General features: G+C 37.2%; 2 protein-coding genes and 1 long non-coding RNA gene across 10 annotated transcripts in view; 2 read left to right on the top strand and 1 right to left on the bottom strand.

The window, feature by feature from the left end:
* LOC143210298 (glycerophosphocholine phosphodiesterase GPCPD1) overlaps window positions 1-9,160 on the top strand; it is an 18,596-nt gene extending 9,436 nt beyond the window's left edge. For 3 of the 5 annotated variants that reach the window (XM_076427059.1, XM_076427054.1, XM_076427039.1), the window contains exons 4-15: window positions 87-256; window positions 345-523; window positions 603-737; window positions 804-914; window positions 2,581-2,734; window positions 2,957-3,104; window positions 3,193-3,418; window positions 5,454-5,531; window positions 6,119-6,274; window positions 6,417-6,844; window positions 6,925-7,069; window positions 7,185-9,160. In XM_076427059.1, the coding sequence (XP_076283174.1) occupies window positions 87-256; window positions 345-523; window positions 603-737; window positions 804-914; window positions 2,581-2,734; window positions 2,957-3,104; window positions 3,193-3,418; window positions 5,454-5,531; window positions 6,119-6,274; window positions 6,417-6,844; window positions 6,925-7,069; window positions 7,185-7,496 (2,242 nt within the window). In that variant the 3' untranslated portion in view covers window positions 7,497-9,160. The remainder of the gene's footprint in view (window positions 1-86; window positions 257-344; window positions 524-602; window positions 738-803; window positions 915-2,580; window positions 2,735-2,956; window positions 3,105-3,192; window positions 3,419-5,453; window positions 5,532-6,118; window positions 6,275-6,416; window positions 6,845-6,924; window positions 7,070-7,184) is intronic. The other 2 variants (XM_076427067.1, XM_076427048.1) reach the window with 2 other exon arrangements.
* LOC143210483 (uncharacterized) lies at window positions 7,334-11,905 on the bottom strand. Its single transcript, XR_013009263.1, has 2 exons — window positions 10,826-11,905; window positions 7,334-7,885 (listed from the first exon to the last, which is right to left on the bottom strand). It is a non-coding gene; the product is annotated as an uncharacterized LOC143210483 (long non-coding RNA).
* On the top strand, window positions 10,390-27,693 carry Megf8 (multiple EGF like domains 8). 4 transcript variants are annotated; one of them, XM_076426979.1, is made up of 24 exons: window positions 10,390-11,131; window positions 11,501-11,818; window positions 11,901-12,064; window positions 12,178-12,455; window positions 12,528-12,712; window positions 12,968-13,319; window positions 13,410-13,648; window positions 13,906-14,139; window positions 15,297-15,584; window positions 15,698-15,835; window positions 15,930-16,174; window positions 16,411-17,028; window positions 17,122-20,019; window positions 20,285-20,709; window positions 20,782-21,131; window positions 21,229-21,428; window positions 21,559-21,838; window positions 21,959-22,160; window positions 22,236-22,262; window positions 22,343-22,658; window positions 22,735-22,910; window positions 23,191-23,447; window positions 23,760-23,947; window positions 24,029-27,693. In XM_076426979.1, exons 2-24 carry the CDS (start codon window positions 11,614-11,616, stop codon window positions 24,881-24,883), a joined length of 9,120 nt encoding a protein of 3,039 aa, XP_076283094.1. In that variant the 5' UTR covers window positions 10,390-11,131; window positions 11,501-11,613; the 3' UTR covers window positions 24,884-27,693. The 4 variants fall into 4 exon arrangements, with proteins under 4 accessions (XP_076283094.1, XP_076283084.1, XP_076283073.1 ...); XM_076426969.1 differs by having other exon boundaries at window positions 10,391-11,131; window positions 21,226-21,428; window positions 24,029-27,692; XM_076426958.1 differs by having other exon boundaries at window positions 10,392-11,131; window positions 21,926-22,160; window positions 24,029-27,690.
* Window positions 27,694-27,742: the final 49 nt, after the last annotated feature.

The following is a 27,742-nucleotide window of genomic DNA, read 5'->3' as shown; positions in this document are numbered from 1 at the left end:
TTATTGCTATCTTAAGTGAAGCCTATATTAATTTTCTAATGGTTTAGAATTATATATATGTGCATCTTATGACATAAATTTTTCAGAAGCAGCCAAATATTCTCACGAAAAGTTTCACTTCCCACTGATACCGATATAGAGTTCCGATATTTCGTTGCTGTTATCTGTCAATCTAACGGTACTAAGAATTCGGCCAAAACTCTTATTATCCGCCAGTGGGAAACACATTTGAGACCTCGTCTCATCAGAAAAAATAGTATGTAATTAAATACACTTAAAATTTAGTTGTAAAATAGGATTTTCTTTCAATGGATCGATGCATTCAATACGAATGATTGTTACAGTTCCCAGCAATTTTACTCAGGACACATTGCCGGATCCAGACATGTTTGGGTACTACAATGGCTACTCTAAAATTGAACGGGGATGGTTAACAGATGAAACTGTGATACAATTTAAGCTATTTAATAATCCAATTAAGTTATGGAAGGACCGGTTGCAGAATAGGAAAGTTCACATTAAAGTATGTACTTTCGAGTTTATATTATTCGATTGCATATGAAATCTTCGATTTTGAGAACAGAGTAACATTTACGTTTCAGATGACACCCGTAAATCTAGTTAGACATAATTCCTTAGAATTACAGCAATTTGGAGGAGATTGTGTAGATGATAGTCTTTCTATGGATACACAAGATATTATCGATGAACCTGCCTTTAGTATTACAGAAATTGCGGTACGTATAATATTATTATCCGTGAAATAAAAATATTTTATATAATTTAATAATTATGAATCTTAGGTAATGAATGACGAAGAAGCCCGCTTCAAGATTCAGGAACAATTTGGCCGAGCTTGTCATGAAGACGACTTTATTGTCTTCAATGTTGCCGTTCGATATCCTGAAACTGTTGTAAGTAATCCTACTATGAGCCTCCATCGAAAAGTCATAATGAGTACACGGCTCGATGAATAACCATTGGTTGGTATTTATTGCTTGGGTTGCTTGTAATTTTTTTATAACATATATTATGTACGTGAAATAGATCTTCAGTATTATATTTTCAAAATCGATGCTCTCTCTATCTTTTGTATTGACAGTTCTACGAATGGAAACATTAGCGAATAAGGCACGATGTCCTCTTTTGATTTGTCACCATGGTATAAATGACAAAAGGTACATCTTTGTTTAATGTGTATAATAATCAAATAGACGAGTGAAAGAAAAAGATTGTGATTAGAAAATAGAAAATAGTAGGCTTGGCAGAGCAATAAATGACAAATTGGTGGTAATTCATGAGAGTATTAGACACATTAAAGATACGCATTGACCATACCATGTGAGTTTTCAGTAGACCACGAGTAGGCTGGCCACGTCTTCTCTCTCGCGACTTGTTCAAATTACTTGGTAAAAGATAATTAAACTTGTTCAGCAGCTATTGCCCTCCTTGGAAACCAGAAGCGATGTCACGCGCACCGGCCTGGATTGAAGACAACCGTCAGCTTTGTACAAAGCAAGACCTCTGGTGCAAATGACGATGCTAACATGCAATCTGATGTATCGATGCAAAAGCATCGACTACCACTTTACATCTGTGTCACATGACATCACACAGAGATATGATGGTTTTGATTGTCGTTCACCCTACCGCACCCATCCTCAAGCTGGCCTCTCGTGTAAATCTATGAATTTCAAATGATGTACATTCTGTTCTTATCATGGAAATTTATTGAAATTCAATTGGACATAATTATTTCATAGACTACATGATCCGTTTGCAATGTGTATGTTTATATATATATATATATATCGATTTACGTGAGTCGCAGCCATCCTAAGCAACCCTAAAAATTTAAAGATGTCAACGCTATCACACCTCATATCCATCTGTGTGCGTCGAAAATGGTGAGGCTCCCATCACTCCTATATCCTTTTAGTGTACTACTAATATTTTTTAGCTGACCAACTCTACCATACGTGGCACCGCTGCGCGGCCAATGTCAGACTAAGCTGTCAGAATCTTCTGAATCCGAATTACAATCTTTGCAGATTATTTGATATCGAAATTTAATAATGAATGATCGGCAGATGTTGCGGGATACGCGTCACCAAGCAGAGTACAGCATTTGGCAATTATTGGTCTGGTTCATTGCTAGATTATGTAGGAAATAAATGATCCTCATTTTGTTACGTTCTTTACTAGTAATTTGTTGCTCTTGCCGATTTGAACTTTTCCATACTATTCACAGAATTGAAACATTTGCTAAATGAAAAGAAACGAAAGATGTACGACAAAGAGTGTCTTGGTCGATATGATTTAATTCCTACGAATTTTAGTGATCATGGATTTTTAATAATTTGCCATAAGCTCCTTCATGATTATTAGAACTTGTAATATTCATATTTCTTAGTCTAGAGAAATTAAGAAAGTGATATTCTCCAAAATGAATTTCTTTGATTATTGGATTTAATTAATACTGAAACAAGCTATAGCAGATAAGCAAAAAATACTGATGCATTTGGTGTTGTCATAAATAGAAGTATTTTTCTGTACATACTAAGTAAACTGTTTTTTCAGGCATACTTGGTGGACTACTACGTGTACAGCTCAAGGTGTTTTCCAGGAGAACCACCATGTCATATTGGTTTCAGCTACATCTTACCTAGCACACTGCAATCTAGTGTTGGACTCTTAACAGTACCAATTACGAGTACAAAACACAGACCAATTGGTAAGATAATGATTTAAATTCTTAGTTTTAGTTAGAGGTTTGCGAGAAACCTGACGGGTGTAAACGAATCGGAAATTTCGAGATTCCCGAGCACACTCGGGTTCTCGAGAATTTTCGAGACCCCGTCCCGATCCCGAATAAAATTCTCGCACACATCTAGTTTTAGTTTTTTCTTGCCAGTGTGAAAAAGATAATTAAAGATGGCCCCTCACTTTATTTTAGGACAACTTACAGTGGAATATGTTGTGATAAAATCAATCCCGGATTACCCATGGGACATGAGTATTTCGTACGCAAAACATTGGGAACAGCGGTGGTCTGGACTGGATGTAGGACATAGGGGTTTGGGTACATCTTTTCATACAAAAAAGTAGAGTATCGAGCTTTAATTTACGGAAAAATTAAATTTTTTATATAACTGATTCAAGTGACAATTCATATTGTTTTATTGTTTTCAGTTGCGCTAATGTACGCGAAAACACGATAGCTTCATTGAAGACTGCATCGCATCATGGAGCTGACATGGTCGAGTTTGATGTCCAATTGTCCAAGGATCATGTACCTGTTATTTACCATGATTTCTACGTTTCAATTTCACTGAAACGTAAGAAACAGATAGAAGCTATGGACATGCTAGAAATACCGGTCAAGGATCTTACATTAGAACAGCTGCACTTACTGAAGGTACATTTTATACAAGTACATGGAATATCCATCTAACAAGGGGAGCCCAGGGTAGTCGGAATCCGGATTTTCGTGAAACTTGCAGTATTTGAAGATGACATATCCAAGTTTAATTTAGCAAAGCAGTAGCGCGCGCTTCTCAAGATTTCCCGAGAAAATGGCATTTGAAAATTCGGTTTACGCGTTCATAAGGAGTTCGCGTTAAGCTATGAACATGAAGCGCAGTGGCCGAGGGCGCTGCGAGAAAGACTGGTAATCAGTAGGTCGCTGGTTCGAGTCTTGCTGCCGACATTTTTTTTTAAATCTTTTTTCAGTTTTAATCCTAATGAAATCTGCCATTAAACAATTATTTTTTAAATAGAAAATGCATGTTTTTTATTTGTGGGTATTGAAAAAAATCGAACATAAAAATAATACAGTGTTATATTTACTTTATTATTGCTCATTCTTTATTAATAAAAAAAATTACGTGTTAGTATGACACGACCCAGAATGATACTCATCGTAAAAGCATGGGAAACAATAATTTTTTCGGCATCTAGCACACACTATAAACGGAGCGTTTGTACAGGAGCACGCCGTTTTCAAGAGTTCTATTGGAAAGCACACTTCATTAACATTCATAAAAATTTCTCTGGTATCGCAGAGATTGAATAATTATTTTTATTTTTCAAATAGAATATTATTTTCTATTTATACCTCTCTCGGCAGTGTTGGGTTTTCCGGTTTTCCTTTACCTGGATAAACCGAGTCTGCCTGGATAAATCTTCTTTCGTGTTTGCACAAAGCAATTAAGCAAGGGGTACCAGCATGAGGATGGTAGTAACCGTTGAAGGGACGGGGTAGACTCTTACCTGGGTGAGGCGCGAGGTCAACCCAGGTAAATCCCAAAAACAGACGTCGCGCTTGGTTTTATTACAGCCAATTATTGTTTCCCATGCTTTTACGATGAGTATCATTCTGGGTCGTGTCATACTAACACGTAATTTTTTTTATTAATAAAGAATGAGCAATAATAAAGTAAATATAACACTGTATTATTTTTATGTTCGATTTTTTTCAATACCCACAAATAAAAAACATGCATTTTCTATTTAAAAAATAATTGTTTAATGGCAGATTTCATAAATTTTAGGATTAAAACTGAAAAAAGATTAAAAAAAAAAATGTCGGCAGCAAGACTCGAACCAGCGACCTACTGATTACCAGTCTTTCTCGCAGCGCCCTCGGCCACTGCGCTTCATGTTCATAGCTTAACGCGAACTCCTTATGAACGCGTAAACCGAATTTTCAAATGCCATTTTCTCGGGAAATCTTGAGAAGCGCGCGCTACTGCTTTGCTAAATTAAACTTGGATATGTCATCTTCAAATACTGCAAGTTTCACGAAAATCCGGATTCCGACTACCCTGGGCTCCCCTTGTAAGTACTGATCAAAAAGTGATAAATATAATATATACATAGTTTCTTAAATTTAGGATAATATATAACAATAATGTATTGTTCGAATCGATATATTAGACATGTATTTTCATGTTCCTATTCACGTTTATTTACAGTATATGTTTGGAACGAAGACATCGAATTTTATTTTCTTATTTTATTGTAAAATTTGTTTTAGGTTTTTTTTTTGAACGCGAGAAATTGCTTAACAAGTTGTTTACGAATTGTCCCAATATAGATACGACATAAGGTGTCCCCATCGGGTGTAACATAAAATTTTAGAGAACATTGCACTTTCATTTGCATTACGCGACACTGGGTAATGGAAAACGGAAGTCATTGGATCTTCTTTTTCATTGATAAGATACATCCAATAATAATCTTTCTTGCCTATCACTAACCAATAGAGAATGCAGCTTTTGCAGTAATGCTACGCGTATTAATATTTCGCTTTTTATGTCCTTATTTTGTATTGAAGCAGAAATCGAAAACAACAAGGAGTTCTATCGTATGCAGAAGTACACGACATAGAATCATGAACTTATAGAAGTAGCATATCTATTCGTATTTGTCTCTTTTTTAATATTCAACAGGATTATTATTATCCCGGGGACTCGTTGGGTAAAGTGCTGTATGTGGTTGATAAAGCTGAACAGGGGGTTATCCAACTGGTGAGCTTTCATATCGCTTGCGTCATCTAAATTATCGCCAAAAAGATTATAACCGATTGGTTGTCTAAATAATTTGATGCATGCTCATATATAAAAAATATACTCTAAAACCGATTAAACGTGTTTTTCAATCATGTCATACTACCGCAACACGTGACTTCCAAAAATCACATCGTAGTGCTACAATGCGCACATCATGCTTCGATCTTATGGCTAAAAGATGTAACCCCAGTATTATAAATAATCAAGGTAATTCTCTGGTATCGTGTTTTATAAATGTAAAAATGCTTTTCGATCCTTATTCTTAGGCTCAACGTTTTTTTTTTTTAGTAATTTTCACACTCCCTCTGTTTTCGCGTATCTATTACCCCTTGCAGAAGGTAAAGTGCAAAGTGTATTGCATCAAAAAATGTATAAGACACATTTTACGGCATGTGAATAATATCATGACGAGCATGATATTATTTTCAACATGTTTACATCGCTACAGAGTGTTTACGTTATCTGGCTTGTTCAGAAATATATTATGTTAAACCGTTTCGTCATATTTATTTGTCCACCATTATTGAATGAACATTTTCTTACAGGTGTATCATGTGGCTGAAGGTCGAGAAAAGAATCCAAGATTTTTTGATGAAGACTTGGAAGACCATCAACCTTTTCCTACTCTGCAAGCCGCGCTGCAGGAATTGGAACAGCACGTCGGGTGTAATATCGAAATTAAGTGGACTATGCAGTTGAAGGTAAATATAATTAATTTGTATATATATTTATATATATATATATATATATATATATATATATATATATATATATATATATATATATGTAAATGTTCTTTTCTACAAACTTCTATACGTTCAAAATTATAACGTATGTCCGCAGGATGGCACATTCGAACTCAACCATCCCTTTGATCTCAATCTATATTTGGACACGATACTGAAAGTCGTGCTGGAATACGGAGGAGACAGAAAAGTTGTTTTCTCATCCTTTAATCCAGACATTTGTGCCATGATTCGTCTTAAACAAAATAAATACCCGGTAGTATTTTTGACACAAGGCATCACTTCGAAATATCCTACTTATCACGATCCGAGATGTCAGACAATACCAATGGCTGTCAGACACGCTTTGGCTGCTGATATTTTAGGAATTAATGTACATACAGAAGATATACTTAGGGATCCGTCTCAAGTTAAATTTGTAAAAGATGCCGGCTTGATAATCTTTTGCTGGGGGGATGATAACAATGATAAAGCTACAATTCAACACTTGAAAAAACTTGGATTGCACGCAGTTATTTATGACAAGTAAGTTATCTTTAAGTATTTGAATTCTTATAGTCAGATTGTACTGTTATATGATATCAAACATTTTCATCATTTAACAGAATTGACGAGTATAACGCGAAAGAAGTCAAGGAGAGTATATTCTTGGTCGACGCTAGAGAAAATCAGAAGGCGCTAATTGCTTTAGCGCACTGCAATCAAGCTTCTTCACAGCAACCTCAAATTGGTCCCCACAACTCGGAGAAGGTGAAATTAAATATTTGTCGTTTTTTCTTTTTTTGTAAGATAATATATTCGTCAGCATCGTTGTTTTGGTTCATGTTCATCGAATTATAAAAATTGTAAATCATTTGTTTTATAGGATTATTATATGGACATCGATAAATCGCAAAACAAGATCACAACCACATCGAGTACAAATTCGCTAACATCTTTTGGTAAGGATACTAATGGTGGCGATAATATATATCCCATATCAACTATTAAATTACCAAATACATGTGACCATCAGGAGAGCAAAGAGATCAGTGATGTTACAAAGGATTTTAGCGATTGCGCCAAGTCCTTCGGCCACTCATTGAAAGCTAAAAGCATCTCAGACGTAGTTTGCGAACAAACGGCTGCGATACCTGGCATCTACGAAGAGGCTAAGTCTCCAACGGACTGTATCTGATGTTTCTCCTTTAGTCTATTCTGTTTCAACACAGAAGACATTCTCTTCAAAAACACCTATCACAAAGAGGAAGAAAAATTTGAAAAAGAAATTTTGTTATAATTCATAATTTTACTATAATATTTACATGGAGGGGTTAAATAATTTAAAGTTCTCCTACAAAGACCATTACACAGATTGTATACATACAGCGAATGCACAAGAAAGACGATTGATTGCACTTTTTACATCATTTTATCATTCCTGTAATCGGTCGACTTGATTGTCCATTTTATATTATGTCTTATTTTAAACAATACAATGGCCTTTCTTCAAACATTAATCAAGTCCGATGTCGGCTATAAGAAACGAGTTTAACTCCTATTGCTTCTGCCTGTGGTAGGTAAATACTGAAATTGTAAATTTTTAGTACAAATACCTTCGACATTTTCATTTAGTTCATAAAATTTAGTTCATCGCTATCTCATAATTCCATCCTCTAGAATTTGAAAATTAATTTAGAAACAACATTAACAGATATAAGTGACATTAAAAAAATATATGACATCGCAAGCATATATCTTTTTTTTATTTGAATAATTAACGAGTAACGCAAGAGAAAACATGAATTGCCTTCGACAGCATGAAACATTGACAAAGCTGCAGGGTAACTATTTTTTAAAATAGACATAGAATATTTTACGTTTATTTATTTAGACCTCCAATTATTTTATAGTATAATGTCCTTAAAATTAAAAAGTGAAAAGAATTTCTTCATCGAACGAAAGTTTTTGTTGTTGAAAGGTTCTTCGTCTGCGAATATAAAATCATTTATAAGAACAGACTACAAAGATTGCACTATTTTGTCCATATTACATAATACGGTGTTGCTAAGCATAACTTTTTCCTTCACGAACGAAAACATAATTGTTTTTAGAAGTTTCAGCGGACTTTCTAAACAAATACAACCGGAACATTTTTAAAAAGTACATTCGCTTTATAGGTGAAATTCTGTCCTGGAAATTGATGTCTATTAATCTTACAACTGCATCAGCGAGCAAATCGAGTATTTAGCGAACAAGATATCTTTTCAAAGTTTTTAACAGAGAAGATAATTTATACCGGTATACCGCATTGGTAGTACGCTATTATCATTAGAAAGCGAACGATTGTATCAATCGTTAAGATTCAGACAATATCCGTAGCGCCCCCGGGGGGGGGGGGGGAATGTTTAGCTTCGAAAATTAAAATCAAAGACAAATATGTTGGCTAAAAAAAAGGTCATCACGCAAAATCTAGGGCTGGGTTCAACTCGGAAGAGATTGCATCCTGGGTGCGCCACTGGACAATATATTATACAATGTGTCGGTTGATGGTTTAAAAAATGATGGCCACGAATATGTTAAAGTTAAAGGATCACATATGTTGTAATTGCACGTATTAAAGTGCATTAAATGGAACGGTTGCTAATTTTTTCTATCGTCATAGACGCTACACATTGTAATAAATCAATTCGATAAATTTATAATTAATGCATCCGTAGAATTTTGCAAATTCCGACACATAGGTTAATGCGTTGCAGTCTCCAAATGTATACTGATAAACATCATATATATTTCAGATTTATAATCATGTGTCTGTTTTTATCTCTCCCTATTAATAAAGATAGATTGAATGTGCAACAATTTAATTATAAATGCGATAATCAACTATATAGTTTTGTAAAAATTCTACAACTTAATATTGGCGTATACATATAAAAACAAATAAGAAATAATATTTTTGCATTTGCATTTGAAGCCTTTAACTTATTTACTGTGAGTACCTGACTTGAGAATATATACTAGTTACTAAATGTAATTAATATAAATAACGCACTATGGGTCGTTTACTTTAAATTGCAGTACAATAAACAACTTAGAATTCTATGTGTCTATTTTATTTATAACATTAATCTATATAATAAAAATCAAATGCTGTTCGTTGGTCACGACATCACGGGAGAACGGCTGGACCGATTTGGCTAATTTTTTTTTTTTAATGTTCGTTGTAGTCGGAATCAGGTTTTTAGATTAAAAAAAAATTGGAAAAGTTGCTCGGAAACATGAAAATTCGGGAAAAACTAAAAGTGCTTTTAGAATCATATTTCAATACAACAAAAAAACGAACGTCGTAGCTTTTAATCAATATTTCAATAGAACGTGGCAGCTTTTAATCAATATTTCAATAGAAATTTACATTATCAACGTCTGTTTGCATTATCGACATTATAAACATTCGCTTTCGTTACCTTCGCAAAAATAAAATGCGTACCACTAATCCTACTCGCGAAGCGAGCGAGCAACAACTCCCCTCTAGTTTCATATAAAATTTGTCAAATTCTGTTAAAACATTCAACAAAACAATTGTCACCCTTCCGTTCATATACATATATATATGTATAGCGATTTTTACCATAGTTTCCGCATAATTTCAAATAATTGTATATGTATATAATTCACTGATTTTTGTAGATTTCTCGAATAAATAGATCCGATATATATATAAATGGGAAGATTTAGGATATGGTACGAAAAAACATGAAATTTCAAAAAATGTTTTTCTCCATTGAATGTATAGCATTTACGTGTATACTTGCGTAAACTTATAACTTATTATTAATTTTTATTGCGCGAAGTGCAAATAAATATATTGTTACAACAGCCATTACATTCGCGCATTTAAAATAGATTGATAATACGAAAATAAATTTTTAATAGTTGGAGTTATTATATATATATACTACATCCGATTCAAATTAAAAACACTTCAGTATGCGATACGTAAATATGAAATAATTAGCACATTCCAGCCGAGTATTTCTAATATTTCTCCTGAGTATATGCGTATATATAATTGATGGTTGTAGAATGAAATATAGTTTCTTAATTAACGTGGTTGAAACAGAATAACCTAATCATTATTTTCAATACCAACGTTACTGGCTGTATCTTCCTCAATCTGCACTTGTATGGCAGTTTCTTACAATTAGTCGAAGTGTCCCTGGAAACTTTCGAATATCGAAACCGCGTTCGAAACAAGGAGAATTTAATGGCGGTCGAAGAGCCCCCACCCTGACCTCGTATGCAGAGACAGTCAAGGTGTCAACAGGCGAGGCCGAATAGAGTTTACGCGTTAATTTTCGTCTGTTCGTATTTGCACGTTTATTTCGATGCTTATTGTATCGCGCTAGAATATTTGAACCCGGTAGAGCGAATACATGCTTTCGATACAACTGGCGTTCGGAGAATGCAACTATCGAGAACATAGCACGGAGCAGATTTTTCTGACGTGTATGTGTGTATACGTACATAATGTTTTGATTCAATCGCAGCTGAGGTTCTCTCACATCTATTTCGATAAAGAATGTTCTTTACGGATTTTCTTTCCGCTAACAACAGTGTAGTCAGTTTTTAATTCTCCCCTCGCTGAACACTGCAGCTTTTCCGCGGTACAATATACCCGTGTGTCGATATTTATTACAGTATAATACTTTTTATTTAATAAGTGTATACATTCCGGACCGAGTATGCTCGACGTTGCATTATTATTGTACAGTGTCACTGTGACAGCGTGTACCTCGACGATTATAGCAGCGTATTGAAGTTGTTTTTATGGTATCGAATTAATAAATATTTTTATAAACAATCACCGTATAGAAACTTTATTGCACTTGTCTTGTGTCGATTATAATTTCTAATTATTTATTAAGCGACAATATTCTAGTGTTTTCTATTATTGTCTATAGATATAATTAATTTATGTCTTTTGTTTCTCTTTAAATATTATTAATATTGTTTTGATCAGTACACATACATTAATTTACGATGCGTTTATATAATGTACATTAGATTATTCAGCACAATTTTTCTCAATAATGTTTTTGTTCTCTCATTTGCATGGAAAACTACTTTTCAAAGAAAACTGCTTTTATAAGAATTAAACGATTTGTAGAATGATTGAATTAACATTGAAATATTTTTTAGATACGACTCTTTATTACGAGTCTCTCGCAACGTAGTTACTAAAAAACACTAATTCAATGAACTTGGATGATGAGCTTTATCTTATCCAGCAGCGTTGAGGTAAATATACTGTAATGGGGTGGGTCTCGTCCACCACAGTATGGATTACAATATGGAGTTGCTTCTTGCGGGGCTTACAATTAGCTCCGCAAACATCTCCGAAACAGGTACCTTGTGATAAAACACGGAAAGTTTTTACCGACTCTTGGGGAATTATCAGCGATGGACCTTTAGGCTCAAATTATACTCAAGACTCCCACTGCGAATGGCTCATAAAAGGTTAAACATCTCTATAATATAACTTTCTCGTAGTTCCTTCTTTTAATTGTAGTTATTTAATATAATTTTAACACTTTTCCAGCGAACAACAGCCGTCAATTTATTACCTTAAGTTTCCGTACCATGGGAACAGAATGCAGTTATGATTATGTTTTTGTTTACGATGGGGATTCCTTTCGATCGCCACTTTTAGGAAGTTTCAGTGGAAAGACGGAGCCGCAGCAAGTGACATCATCGTCTGGTTATGTAAGTTGATATAAAACCTCTCAACTATGCCGATACTTATCATATTCTTATGAATAATTCAAATAGCACAATCAATAAGGAGCACTGTAGTACATCCATTCTTTCTTTTACAGATGCTAATATTATTATACAGCGATACAAATTATGTATTGGATGGTTTTCATGCAGAGTTCTCGGTTACAAATTGTCCAAATAATTGTACAAATCATGGAAAGTGTATTAATAATAAATGTGTCTGTGAAAACGATTGGGGTGGTAGAGATTGTTCGAGGGCACTTTGCCCGAATAATTGTAGCTACGGCGGTGACTGTAATACAAAAAGGTGTCAATGCCATGATGGATATTCGGGACAGTCTTGTTCGTTACATAAAACTCATCCAGAAGGCAACAAGTATGTCGTTAGACGTTCTATTTTGTTAAAATAGTTGAATATTAGCTTCTAAACATAACACAACTTAAACAGATGGCACTGGCTTTCGCATTCAGAAGGCGGATTAAGGCCACGAGCAGCGCACACAGCAGTATACATAAAAGAATCCGATTCTCTTTATGTTTTTGGTGGCTACGATCTCAACGATATACTCAGTGATTTGGAAGTGTACCAATTTAGCACAAGTCAGTGGGAAGATGCATATGGTAATGTACTAGGTAAGGAAAACATTTCTTTATTACATTTATAGGATTATACTTGGCCCTTAGCACTCGAGCGGTGACACAAAGCTACCACTAAAAATTGCTACACCATTATTCAAAATATTGTTTAGATTATTAAATACGTTGGTATTCAGTCAATTACTAAACATTTAAGTATTGTATGAGGTGTCATATCAATTTCATATAATTTGTTAATTACATCATATGTTCTATAATGTCTATCTAATGTGGTATATCCTTTCCGAATAGAACGCACCTCATCTGCAGAATATTTAGATCCTATGCTCATTGGTACCGAGTTAGAACGAATGGGTGCAGGTGCAAAAGAGTTATATGGTGTTCGTCGATCATCCCTCATGTTTAGGGTACTCTACAGTATTAAAGACAATAATACTTTTAGTCTACGTAACCATGGAAACTCAGAAAATTTACACGGTAGGTCGGAATTTAGAAATACTCCAGAACACAAAGCACACGAAAGAAAGATTCAAGAAGCCAGAGATGGCGAAGCAAGTAAAAGTACAATTAGAATAGAAAGAAACGACGATCAACGAAGGAAACACTCCAGGCATACAAAACTTCGATATGCACAAACAGCAAGGTAAACGAATTGAATATCGTTGATGTTATTAAATCCCATTTAAATACTGATCATTGCTTTAAAAAATTATCTTTTTCTTTACTATATTAGACATCGTAGGAATCTTGAAGACTTTGATCTTTATCGAGAACTTCATGCCTCGAATATAAAAAGTGGTATATCAAATTGGGAAGAGCAAAGCGTCGAAGACTCTGTTCAAGAAAATATTTCTATCCAAGAGCCTAAGTCATCAACTGACGAATCGTTTAAAGATGAATCTACGAAGTCTTCTATCGACGAATTGCCTAAACCAAGCCCACGTTATGGTCACGCTGCTTGCAGATACAATGGTTAGTTGCTAGAGGTGTACGAGAGCCCGAAAATGTCGGATCGGAACGAGAATTTTATTCGGATTGGGGCAGGTTCTCGAAAATTTCGGGATTCTCGAGAATAACAAGCAGTCCCCGATATATTCGAGAAACCGACTCGTATCGACCATCGGGTACCCGACATTTTCGGGGTTTCACACACCTCTGTTAGTTGTACATACACATATTTGCAAGTTCAAGAAAATTTCATATAATTTATGATCTTATTGCGTTTTCAGACGGTTTTGTCATATATGGAGGGAAAGTGCAAGATGGTTCTTTATCAAATGAATTGTGGCATTATAACGTTAACACGCGTATTTGGACGTTACGAGCTAAAAATTCTCCGTTCTATCCACCACAATTGACAAGACATACTCTTACTTTAGCGAATGATCATATTTACCTTTTCGGTGGTAGTACAGTTGATGGGGAATTTTCATCTAGTCTTTATACAATTAAATTGAATTTATGTAAGTTCACATTTATAGCTATTATGAACATCAAATTTGTTCTTAATTCGTTTCTACGAAAGCATAAATGAACAATTAACCCGGAAGTACGCGCGCGTTGGTCTTTTTGACCGACAATTTCGTATATATTGAAATACGATCCAAGTCTTCGACTGTTGATTTTTTCCGTCGAGCTATTCTCGTTTGAAGGGGGTCTCGACTTGTTTATCTTATGTGGCGATACTTAATGCAGTCGTATTATGTAGTTTTAAAACATACTATCGCTACGCGTCGGTCTATTCGACCATAGCGCGCCTACTAACGTCAGTCTGATTTCGTCCATCGAGTTTGACGCATACTGCGTGGCAATGATGGCTAATTTCGGATATTTTGAAGACATTGAAGACGAGGTCAGTGATTCAGCAGAAGATTCCGATTATGTAATAGAATCCGATCACAATACTGATTCGGAAATTGATTGTTCAGATATAGAAATATCTGATTCAGAGGTGACATATATTTCCAATGAAGAAAACGTACTTGTTCGTTATTTTCAAGATACATTTCTAATCTGAAGAAAATATTTAAAAAAATTTAATGTTTACAAAATCGAAAATTTACAAGTACATTTTGTGAAAAATAGATACAAAATATGTTAAATTATTGGTGTTATGAAAAAATAAAAATCAAGTTATAAATTCAAATTGATAAAAGGACACTATACTATTATATGTAAATTTTGCGTTCGCAAAAATTTGTGTATAATATTTTATTTTTAAAATTGCTTACAATGTATCATTTGCATAAAAATAAATTTTCCAGAACTCTACAATCCATTACATTGGCAAAGATAAAACAACTGTATGGTCTAAACTACCACCTAGAACCATACCAGGTGACCATTTATTTTATAATAAAAAATTGTTATTGTTTATGTAAAACAATTCTGAAACAATTAAAATACGATATTACACATTATTTATACTATATTAGTCATTTTATTCAATTATTTCTCATTATATTAGCATCGGTCGAAATGACCGACGCGCGCCTACTAACGTAAGTGCTGGTGGCGCGCGTACTCCTGGGTTAAATTTTAGATTGTGCCGTAGCATTTCGAACACTTTGTCTCAGTTATTATTTTCGAAAAGTTTTCTATACACGTATTTCAATTTCAGCTGATCCTACTGCAACTACAGAAAGGTGGAGAGAAGTGCATCCTCGAGGAGGTAAAGAACTGGATGTACGCGTAGTTGCTCATTCAACTGTATACCACCGTGCTACTAACTCTCTGTTAGTTTACGGAGGAGTAGTGGCTAGTGTAGCACGATTTAGTAAATTATCAGATAGAATGTTTGTATTTCAACTTGATAGAAAAGTTTGGTCTGAAATTCACTATCCGAGAGCACATTTGAGGGATACGTATGTTCCCAGAGAACGGGCATTTCATACTTGCAATATTATAGGTGAGTACACTAAGGCAACGAATTTTTTTAGAGATCAAGACTGGTTTTCGACACTGACACAATTCAATCCTGTTTTTACATTTGTACACTGTAACGCTGTCTTGATTTTACAGGAAATTATTTGGTAGTATTTGGTGGATACTCTCATAGACATAATAAAGAAGAAATTTGTTACGATAATCAGATGTATTTGTATCACCTAGGCTGCCACGCCTGGGTAAGTCACGACGTGTTAGGTTTAAATGACAAAGGTAAGTTAAAACCTCGATCCGTTTATCCGGGAATTCAAGCAAGTATTGGGAACTGTTTGTTCTTTTTCTTTTAAATATTTCATGTAATTTTTAGATTCCCGTTACCCAAAACAACAGGGGGTGTTTGCGCACGCGGCAGATGTGCGTAACGGAAACACTTTGTTATTAGTGGGTGGTTATCATGGAAATGTTAATGCAGATTTGCTTGGATATACGTTACCACCGATGTTGGCGCCGGGAGACGAAGATTACACAGAACCTGAACTTTTATGTTCAAGGCATAAAAGTCTAATGGAATGTTCAGCTAATCCTGAATGCGGTTGGTGCTCAGCAGACGAGGTACTTTTTAACATAGGTACTTTATGTACACAGTAGGTATTTCGATGCAGTGATAAAAAGATAGTTTCCCTACACGATCTTTGTCCCTGCTCGGAACAGGCGATGGGAGCTAGATCGCGACTTTACTGTAGTACTTCGTGTAACGAACTGGCAGTTGGTAGGAATGCCGATAAGCGAGAACCTAATGTATCCCTTTTAAAAACAAGTAATTTTCATGCAAGTTTGAATTGTTTCAGATATGCTACGGTAGAACAATCGGTAGTAACTGCACAACTAATCTTCAGACGACTCGTTGCCCAGGCGTTTGTCCTGCACTTGGAGATTGCCATTCTTGTTTGATACATGGCCAACCCGGCGGCGGGTGGGGCACAACCGCGCGTGGTAAAAAATCAATTTCCAACAAGTTGAATTTAGGAACTTGTACTTGGTGCGTTCAGAACGCACGGTGTCACCATAAGGATGATAATTACGGGGTTTGTGGTTTACGAGACGATACGTTATCTCAGATACCTGGATGGTGGGGTCCCAAAGGAACAGAGATTATAAAAGTAGAGGAGTGTCGTGAAATGGATAAAAGGCCAGGATTAACATTCTTGAAGTATAAACCTCCAGTGAATTTTAGTCAACCCGACTCGGTAACAATAGTCAATGCTACAACAGTTGATTTTAATGTTCCGTCTATGCAAGGAGCGAAAACCGAGTCTGCTCTTGGTGGAGAAATGATAGCTAGATTAATCGGGTTTTTAAGACCTCCACAGTATTTCTGGGACAATACGGTAGAACACTTAAAGATTTGCGTTAGTTATAACAGCGCGACACTTCATGTATCACGGAGCAGCGATCCCGAAGAACTGGTAAATTGCTGTTTCATATTTTCATTAATAATTTAAACCATCGTTCATTATTTCACGTATACGATCACCTTCATTCGAACGAATCTTTTTCAGGAATTAGTCGCAAATTTAACTGCCGAGACATCACAATGTATACCAACGAAATGGCCAGACGGACATCAGATGATGTTGATGCCGGGCCGATATTTATTAGATTTCGAATCGAAACGAATGGTTACTACCAGTTATGCGTACGCGAGCAAAATGGAGATCACCCATAACAAGAAAACCGAGAATCCGAAAGTATTTACATTTGAATATCTTGAACCATATCAAAATGGATCCTGCCATCAGTACAAAAACTGTCTTCACTGTTTAACCGACTCGTCGTGCGGCTGGTGTGATATTATTAATAAATGCCTTTCACGTTCCATCAACGAAACAGAAAGTTGCGTAGCCGACATGGAATGGGATGAGGACGGCAATCCGATTCGCGAATGGCATTATCTGACCATCACACCTTCCACTTGTGCTAACTGTTCTAATTACATCTCTTGCGAATCTTGCGTTGGTAGTAATTTGTGCGAATGGTGGACAGAGGAGGCTCGATGCGCGAGAATAGGTAGACTGCCGAATGCTGTTGTCAGTCTCGATCAATGTCCCATTCCTTGCAGACAACGTTCGAATTGCACGCAATGCTTAGATGAGCGTGGAAGATGCGTGTGGTGCGAAGCTACGCAGGAATGCTTTTCTTTCTCGGTATACACGTCCGAATATCAGTTTGGCTTGTGCCGGGAATGGATGGATCAAGCCGGGCTTATGGGAGTAACTTCAAGATCGGGATCGTCCTTAACAGGCAACGATCAATGCAAAAGCTGCAGTCGACACACGAACTGTTCGAATTGTTTACACTCGTTAAGCTGCGGTTGGTGTTACAGTCTGGAAAATCCGATTTTGGGGGCGTGCGTGCAAGGAGACTTCAATCAACCGCATGTTAATTGTAGTTTAGTGATCAACGAATATCAAAACACCACGTTGGAGGCGGACGAATCAGGTTGGGCGTACGCTCAATGCCCGGATGTCGATGAATGCGACTTAGGCTTGCACGATTGCCATCCCGACGCGTTATGCACCAACACTCACGGTAGTTTCAGTTGTCAGTGCAAAAGAGGTTTCAATGGGGACGGCAAAGAGAACTGCACGAAAACATGCTTCGAGAAATGCGTGAACGGTTACTGCAGCGAAGCACCCGATTACAAATGCGAATGTTATCTCGGCTGGACAGGACCAGACTGTAGAACGAATTGTGGTTGTTACAATCATTCTACTTGCGTGCAGGGGCCAGGCATCTGCGACGAATGCCAAGACTGGACCACAGGCAGATACTGCGAGGAATGTAAAGCGGGTAGTTATGGGAATGCTACGACGCCGCTTGGCTGCAAGAAGTGTAACTGCAACGAACACGGAGATAAAAACCTAGACATTTGCGATCGACAAACTGGTATATGTTTCTGCCGCGATAACACGCAAGGAGATATGTGCCAGCGTTGTAAGAAAGGGTATTATGGTGATCCGAGAGGCGGTGGAATGTGTTATTATGGTTGCATATCGCGAGGCATGTTGGGAGGAGAAGGAACTGGCAAGCAAGGTCTTGGTAGCAGACATTCGCAATTGTCGTTATGGGAAAGTCATTTCGGAGAATCGCCGACGAGAGAATGCCTCTGGATAGTCAGTCCGAAAACGGATCTTTCATCGGACACGATGCTTTCAGGACCACAGAGTGTAATACAATTTACTATACACGATGATATTAATGTTAGTTGTCAAGAGAATAGCGTTTACGTATACGACGGGCTTCCCGAATTCGTTTCTTCGACTACCAGTCATCAAAGTCAACTGTTGGGCGTTTATTGTACAGAGAGTACGGATTATCCGGTAACGGTGGAAGCCAAGTCTGGATTTCTTACTGTACACTACAAACAGCTGGACGAAGTCGAAGGTTTCAACGCGAGTTACATAATAATGACATGCGACAATTGTCCTGGAAACCGGGAATGCCGAAACGGGAATTGTTTCTGTAAAGTCGGTTTCGTCGGAATTAATTGCGACATCGAGATATGTCCGAACAACTGTACGTCGTCTAAGAAACAAGGAGCTTGCGATAAGGGTTACGGACGTTGCGTTTGCACGCCTGGATACGGTGGACGTGATTGCTCAATTAAAATCAAAGATCATCAACTGATATTCACTGAATTGTTCAACTCGGAATATTTGGCAGACCATTTGGATCATCTACGGAAAACACTACCAAGATTCGGTCACACGTTGGTCGCCGACAGACGAGGCAGCCTATGGATGTTTGGCGGATATTCGCTTAGCCATGGTCCTCTAAATGATATTAGACTTTTTGATACTAAAAATAACACCTGGATGCCTATTACTGTGGAATCTACTTCGGAAGCTTCTATGCCTCAAGGCAGATACTTTCATGCGACGGAGATAGTCCACAGTAGACAACAGATATACGTTTACGGTGGCTTGTCGATGAAAGAAGAAGACGTTCAAGGATTGTCTAACAATACGCTGAGCGATTTCTGGAAGTTTAGTTTGCAAAATCAGAGGTGGATGCAAATTATGCAGGACGAATCGAAAAGAGAACCACCACCTTTAGCCGGGCACACATTGACTTTACGCAGAAACGGAGAAACAGAAAGTTTGATACTAATCGGAGGATTTAGTCCTAAGTACGGTTACCTGGACACGGTATGGGAATTCAATTTGGAGTCAGAAACATGGGACACTATAAACACAGTTGGCAATGGACCATTAGGAGTTTATGGTCACTCGACAGTGTACCATAGTCAGTCGGATAGCTTTTATATCTTTGGTGGATATACGTATGCAATAAATCGAACGTTTATCTCGAATAAATTATATGCATTAAATTATATAACTCGCGCGTGGTCCGTACTTCCACCATTTGACGATGATCTTACCGACGGAAATAGTTTGGTAAGAGAACGTTTATTCATTATTGGACTGAGGATCTTTATGCGATATAAAAATATTCTGCATTGATCGTGGAAAGCAGGAATAAAATAAAAATTGATTTAATCCCACGTTACAAAACAACACTACGATATTCTTGAATTTTGCTAATCCATTACTGTTTTATATTTCACCGAATTAATTTCTTCATAAAGGCATAAAGATCCGCAGTCTATTCATTACTGTATCGGAGACAGATTAGAATGACAACAGTATTGTTCTGTTACAGCCACAAGCTAGATTTCTTCATTCCGCGGTTACTACCGACGAGTATATGGTCATATTTGGTGGACGCCAAAATCCTCACAATACTTCCGACTCGTTGATCGCATATAAATACTCCTGTAATTTATGGATTCGTTTGATAACAAAAGATATGGAAGTTATTGGAAGTCCTCCGCCGCCAGCGTATGCTCACGCAATGACCCATGCTGATCCAGAATCGAACGCTGTGTACGTTGTTGGGGGTTTCGACGGGGGAATCAAAAGTCACGTTACTCTCATAAACATACCCGAGGATTTGTGCAACCTCTGGACTGATAAACTAACTTGCAGAAAGTATTTTGGATGCTCTTTTTGTTCTGTTACTACATTCAGCGGAAACAATGCTTCGTTTTGTTTCTCGAACGAAGAATCTGATAGTAAGAATAAAAGGTACATCGAATGTTTGTTTCGACAAGTTTTTCGCATCAATTAGAAAAATGGTAAAAACGCATTCCGTTTCAGATGTAGCAACGTTAGTCAGGCTCAAGTGTCGAATGGAGTTGTTTGCGACTCGAAATGGATGGAAACTAGAAAGTGTCAGAACTTTCGAACTTGTACAGAGTGTTTAGCAGAATGGCCATATTATAAAAGTGAGAAACCGATATGTAAGTGGTGCCCAAACTGTACGATCGGTATACACGGAAAGTGTATACCGGACGAAAAAGATTGCGATGAATTATATAAGTGCGATACCAGAGAAACGTCAGTGGTAGATGTGAATCAGTGTCGCGAACGACAGTGTCCAGCAAGCGATTGCGAGAAATGCAACAGTCTCGAAGGATGCGCATGGACACGGCAGGTCCTGGAGACTCGTAAGTTATAGAAATTGTCTAAAATACAGTGCTGCTTATCTGGCTGCCTATAAACAGCTTTTAATCAATTCCTAAATGTCATTGGATGGATTAGTAGTTGCGGTAACTCGTGAACCTGTGTACGACTGGAATTGCATATCGGATGACATTTTCGATGACTCCAGTATTAAAGTGGGAAGCCACTTTTCGCAGTGTGAAAAACGATGCGCTGATCATAGAGATTGCAAAGAATGTCTGAAGGGTACAGGAGCCGAGGGAGGATGGCGGGAGTGTAGATGGTCAACGCAACTCAACGAAGTAAATATATAACTGTACAGTAAAGCCGCCATGTGATCGTGGAGACCCTCGTGGAGCTGGATCGCGACTTTACTGTAATAACACGAAGCAATGAATTATACGACACAATTATCAAATAAATTTATTTCAGTGCATCTCTCCATCGTATCAACCACTTTACTGCGCTGGCGGTGTATGCGGTTTAGTACTGCGTAACTCTGATATTGATCATTGTCCCGAACCATGCTCAGTTTTTAAACAATGTAGTACATGTTTGAAACATTCGCATTGCGGATGGTGCTCTTTAGATTCAGCTAACATAACTGGTCAAGGAATATGTACGGAGGGTTCGCTCGAAGCACCTACAGATCATCCAGCTGGCGGTACCTGCGAAATGCTTTATTATCAACAATTTCCTCAGACGGAACCACGTAAGGATAATTATTAAAGAGCGATAACATTATTTTAATTGAGTTAGTATCGAACTGGATGAAATGTTTACTTACAAATGATTTCAGCACTGATAACTACATTATTTCCACATTATGCAGAAGCACTCGAAAATCCAGACAACGTAACAATGTTGATTCCAAGCGCATCGTCGAAACCAGTGTTCTCTTGGCACTATGTACGGTGTCCTCCGGAAAACGAGTGTACCAATGGTCACCATACATGCTCACCGAAAAGCGAAAAATGCTTCGATTTGGTAGAAGGATTCGAATGCATGTGCGGCGATGGATACAAAACTGAAACGTAATATTTTGTCTTCCTTAACATCGATAGTATCATCTGTAGAGTTCGTATAATTTATTTATATCTTTTTTTCAGTCCAGCATCGTTTAATGAATTTGGAAGGTAAGATTTCGATAAGATACAGTAAAAAGGGCTAAACATGTTCCTTCCTGCATGTATATAATTGTACTTTTACTTTTTAGAAAAATCTGCGTACCAATGTGTACGCAAGGATGCGTCCGAGGAACATGCGTAGAGCCAAATGTTTGCCGTTGCGATTTTGGTTACGTAGGTGCCAATTGTTCGATTCAGTGCCAGTGTAACGGTCACAGTAATTGTGCCGGTCCAGATAAACTAGACGTTTGCTTAGAGTGCCATAATAATACGATGGGGCCCCAATGCGACAAGTGTTTACCCTTGTTCGTTGGAAATCCAGCAGATAACGGACAATGCGTGCCATGCCTGGAATACTGTAACGGGCATACTCGAATTTGTATTAACGAGAGTATGACTGTGCCGGTAATTTCCATTTTTTGTTCCAAGTGTACGTAACATAGGTAACGAGTAAATATTGAAAGATCAATTTTATTTCTAGGATCCGAATTCTATAAATAAAATGTCCATAGAGCTATTAAAGAAGCAATTAGTCGAAGGCCCTGTGTCTAAAGCGAAGTGCGTGAACTGTGGAAATAATACAAAGGGTGACAAGTGCGGCGAATGCATGACGGGTTACTTCCGGGGAACGGAAGATCTTCGCGATGTGTGTCGACCGTTAGTATTTGTTAAAATTCTTTTTCTCGCGACGTATATTAATACTTTACCGACCGGTAGCGGTTGAACGTCCTGTACACGTCTCACCGATCGTCCTAGCTTATTGCTAGACAACCGATTCCAGACCACCGGATGGGGTAAAAAGCCGACAGGCTACCGGTCGGTAAAGTGTTAAAAAATACAGTAAAATTGCGATCTAGCTCCCTGAGGATCTCCACGATCACTGTCCCTTCGCCTACCACTCACGGCTTTACTGTATATCGACGAAATATGTTTTCAGTTGCGAATGCCATGGTCATGGATTCACTTGCGACCCTGTAACGGGAGAAAAATGCAATTGCGGTAATAACACTGAAAGTAATTCATCGTGTACCAGCGGTCCTATAAAAGGTACGAATACCGGTGGTGCGCCGCCATGTTGGATGGTGCAATGCAGTAAATGCAAAGAAAATTATGCCGGCAATCCAACAATGGGTCATCAATGTTACAAAACAGTAACAGTCGACAACAAAATGTGTTTCGACTCGAAATTAATAGGTAATTCATTTTTCGACACATATAATTTTTCATCAGCATCATTCTGCTCTCCGTTATTTCATTGAAAATATTCTGTTGCATAAATTCACGTCATTGCCCATTATCATAATATTTGTTACAAATTTTTTCACTACATCAAACTAATGTATCCGTGCACTGAGCACTTTAACTAAGCATTTACTTTTCTCAAATTGCAATGTTCTATTATATCTGGAGGATCCTATGGTTTGTACTCCTCCAATAATGTGTTACTATGTGTTTCCTAATGATTTTCTTAGTCGTTTGTTATTTATCGGATCGAATCGATTACAGATGAATGCAAAATGAAACCAAAACCGTTGAATCCTGGTCAGACGGTATTCTACATGGTGCAACCCCGTTTCATGAACGTTGACATCAGAGTTATGGTGGACGTAACTCAAGGAGGTTTAGATCTGTTTTTCAGTCCCCGCGACGATTCTTTCGTCGTCAATCTGAATACAACAACTGGGTATCAGGATGTAAGTTTAATGAAATGTATCTTTCGCTGACAACCGTTAACAAAACGCCGAGTTTTCCATGATTTTCCAAATGATTTCTAGGTTGAGTTGGACAGTAGATTCGTATGGCGCAAAGATCCAGGAAACACACGGTTCGACAAACATACTCGCAGCATAATGAGAGTTGTCGAATATCATTCGCACAGTATGTATTCGTACGGTTCGAATAGCACCACACCCGAGCCAAATTGGAACACTGGTCCTCAGTACATTGTAATGGAATGCTATGCAAAAAGTCTCGCTACTTTCCTGACAATCGCGCAAAGGAACACGATCTTGGTCGTAAGGAATCTGACGAATCGGCTGGTATTAACTTTACCGCAGGACAAGCACGAGCTCCATCAAACGAAATTCCACATCGCCCTCAGAGCTATCGATCCTGTTCAGTCCGAAACAAGTAGTCGAGCTTCCTATGGAATGATTTTCTTCCGTCAGGATCAACTACACATTGACCTTTTCGTTTTCTTTTCTGTGTTCTTCTCGTGTTTCTTTTTATTCCTGGCTGCTTGCGTGGTTGCCTGGAAAGCGAAACAAGCAGCTGACGTTCGCAGAGCACGCAGGAGACACGTCGTCGAAATGTTACACATGGCCAAGAGACCGTTCGCGTCGGCTACCATTATTTATGATCGCGATGGTAACGATTGCAGTCCAAGTTCACCACAGCGAAAAAGTAAACGCAATAAGGTAGGTAGCTTTCATAACGACGTGAGACCCGTCGCGGTTGAACCAACCGACGACGGTGTCGCGGCTGTGGCCACTGTTTTTATCAGATTGCCGGGTGGTCGACAGGCACCTGTTAAACTTGCTCTTGGCAGCTCATTGATACTATTGACCAGAGTTTATCCGGTGAATAGCAGGGTGTTCCTAAGACGTAGAAACAGTCACGCGTTGAACTGAGCTTCTTTCAATAGGGATTATTTCCTTTCCGCTATCCTCGAAAGTCTGCTTAGGCAGGAAAAGGCATAGGCAGTCGTTTTTCTTCTCGACCCTTGCGAAACGGTTTCGTCGATCTCATCTCTCGTTGTAATTATTCGGCCGCTCGTGATGCATGATCGTTACGCGAATCCGGAGGTTGTCATTTCCCGATTCGTCGTCTATCGTGACTAGACTGCGGATCTTTATGCATTTACGAAGACATTGGGTAGGTGAAATATAAAACAGTGAAAAATTTTTAAAATCTAAAAATAGCGTTATACTGTTTTCAGGTACAAAAAACTATTAGGCGATGAAATGGATTTGTATTTGACTCCTGCTGCCCACAATCGTTGTCGAACATTTTTATGTTGCATAAAGTTCTGCAGTCTAATCGTGACATTTATTCGAATTCGTGTAAATTACGTTTTGTAACGGTAAATCGTCGTTTGTCTTTTTCTTTAACAGGATTTATTATTTGTTCTGCCATCATCGACATTGTTCAATATTCGCCAGTAACGTGTACTTTTTAGTTTAACATATTTGTATTATAGTCGCAAAAGAAAACAATTCTAAGGGTATCTAAGCTAAGTGATAATATATATAATATATATTGTCATACCATTCCATGACGAGACTGTATGTTTGTATATATAAGAATCTGTAATTATGTATTTGTAATTTACACAGTTTTGTAGAAGCATTTTATGTGAACCGGACATGGTTTTGTGTCTTGGCACGTTCCGTGGCGATTTTCCATGGAAAGTGGATGATCTTGTTCGGTTGTTTTACAAAGGTCTCTGTAGGAAGACGGAAAAATGGAAAAGCCAGCCACGAGTATTGCTCGCATTATCAGATTGATATATTGATATTGATATTATTAGTAGAGATCTTAAACGAAAGTCAAAATTTTTTAATGAAAAAGAAATTCCCAAGAATGGTCGAATGGGTGAAAAGACGGCAGGGTGGAGAGTTCATATTGTCGTGAATGTAAATATTGAAGTGTCAGCACAGTGGAACAAATTATAAAGCTTGATGTGATAATATTCCAGCGCAAATACCGTCAGTAATTATTCTCTGTGTAAAGAAAATGCAATAATAATCAGCCGATTTGGCAAACCGATGATTTTAGAACACGCGTGCACGTAAACACGTATGTATATGTATGTTAATTCAAGATATCGTAGATGCTGCCATGAGGATCGAATTGTATTTGCATAATTTAAACAAACAGTATTAGTATCGTCGATTAGAAAGAAGCTCAATAATGCGTGAAGTCGGAAAGGTTCCTATGCCAAAAACTGATGAGGAATGACGAGCGTTGTAGCATAATAACATTATTATTATTATTAATATTATTTATGGCAAAAATCAAGAACGGCAGGAGTTAAATAAATTAAAGGAAAATTGTAAATACGCGAGGTGCACATTTGCAAACGTTTACCCCAACACTGAACATATACATATATAGATATACATCAATTGTAAAGTATTATTTGCCATTATCGATATTGGCTCGGGCCCGTTGGAGAATAGAAAGAGAAAAGTACATCTCTTATCAAAGATGTTGATTCAACGTTATGTATTAATCAAAAGTATAGAAACGATAGGGCGTCGATGTAATGATATTAATATATGTACTATTAAGACGAATACGAGCAAATCGATCGGTACAGTGAGCGATGTAGTAAACATATATTAGCTGTAAATACAAAAAAGGAGTGTTTTTTGCTAAACTGTTATGCGGTACTAAACAGGTTTAATATATATTCTGTACAGAATGTTTTCTAAGGTGATTGTTACACAGTTTGAATATTTTCCACTGTATTTTTATGAATCTTATTAAACTATTCAATCGGATATGAAGATTATATATGTATATATACATTTTCTATGCGAAACTACTTTGCTTTTCGTGCAACGTAAAATTAACGTAGAGAGGTGGTTGTTTACGTGATTTTAATTGAATATTTACGAATACAGTGAAAAATGCTTGAACCGTTTTTGGAAGCATTCTACGTATGCCGTCTACATATATTGGAAGAATGCAATGTTGTTCCTCGACTATAGGAACTAACAGTACACATTGAGCAATTGTTAAGTGTGCATATGACAATGCAGCACGTCCTTTATCCGTTTCGTTCCCACGAGTCTCATTGCGAATCTCATCGGACGATAATTTTATTATTTCTAGAAATCGCCGAGTCGTCTCTGTCTCTCTAGCATATAGCTTTTACACGATCATCGCGGTTCACGGTTACATGTCCGTTTATATCTTCACGCGACTAACTATCCTAACTCATTCGTGATGTTAGTGCGAGACAGTCTTTAAAACACATGTCCCTAAACACTATAAGGATACGAAAAGAAACTAACGTATATGTACATTTCTAATAGATTTACATGAACAGAGGTATACATATTATATGTATACACAATGAATATGTATAATTTCTCGGTTGTACAGATCTGAGCGTTATCTCCAAAATGTTCTATTTTATATATAATTATTACATTGCATTCAATGTAAGCGATATCTTCCAATGCCGGCATTGTATCGCGTCGAGAAATGTTTCTAACACTTCTGAGATACGGTCGTTTGTAAAGTGTAAAAGATAAAAGGTTGTGAGGTCCGTTGGTGTCGGCATCCCGGGTAGGGTTCGCCAGCTTTATGGATTTATTTCTATTGTGTAAAATATAATAAACGTGTGTAAAATTGGGTTTCACTCGAGTTTCATAAATAATAAGCCATATATTATAGGTTCTGTTGAAATATGTTGACGTGCGCAAGCTCAGGATATAGTCCTGATTCTTTTGCTCATAAGCAGACTGCGGATCTTTATG

Source organism: Lasioglossum baleicum, chromosome 1 (genome assembly GCF_051020765.1).
Source record: "Lasioglossum baleicum chromosome 1, iyLasBale1, whole genome shotgun sequence".
In the NCBI taxonomy this organism is placed as follows: domain Eukaryota; kingdom Metazoa; phylum Arthropoda; class Insecta; order Hymenoptera; family Halictidae; genus Lasioglossum; species Lasioglossum baleicum.
The sequence above is the reverse complement of the archived record's forward strand: the minus strand, read 5'-3'. Positions and strand labels throughout refer to the sequence as shown.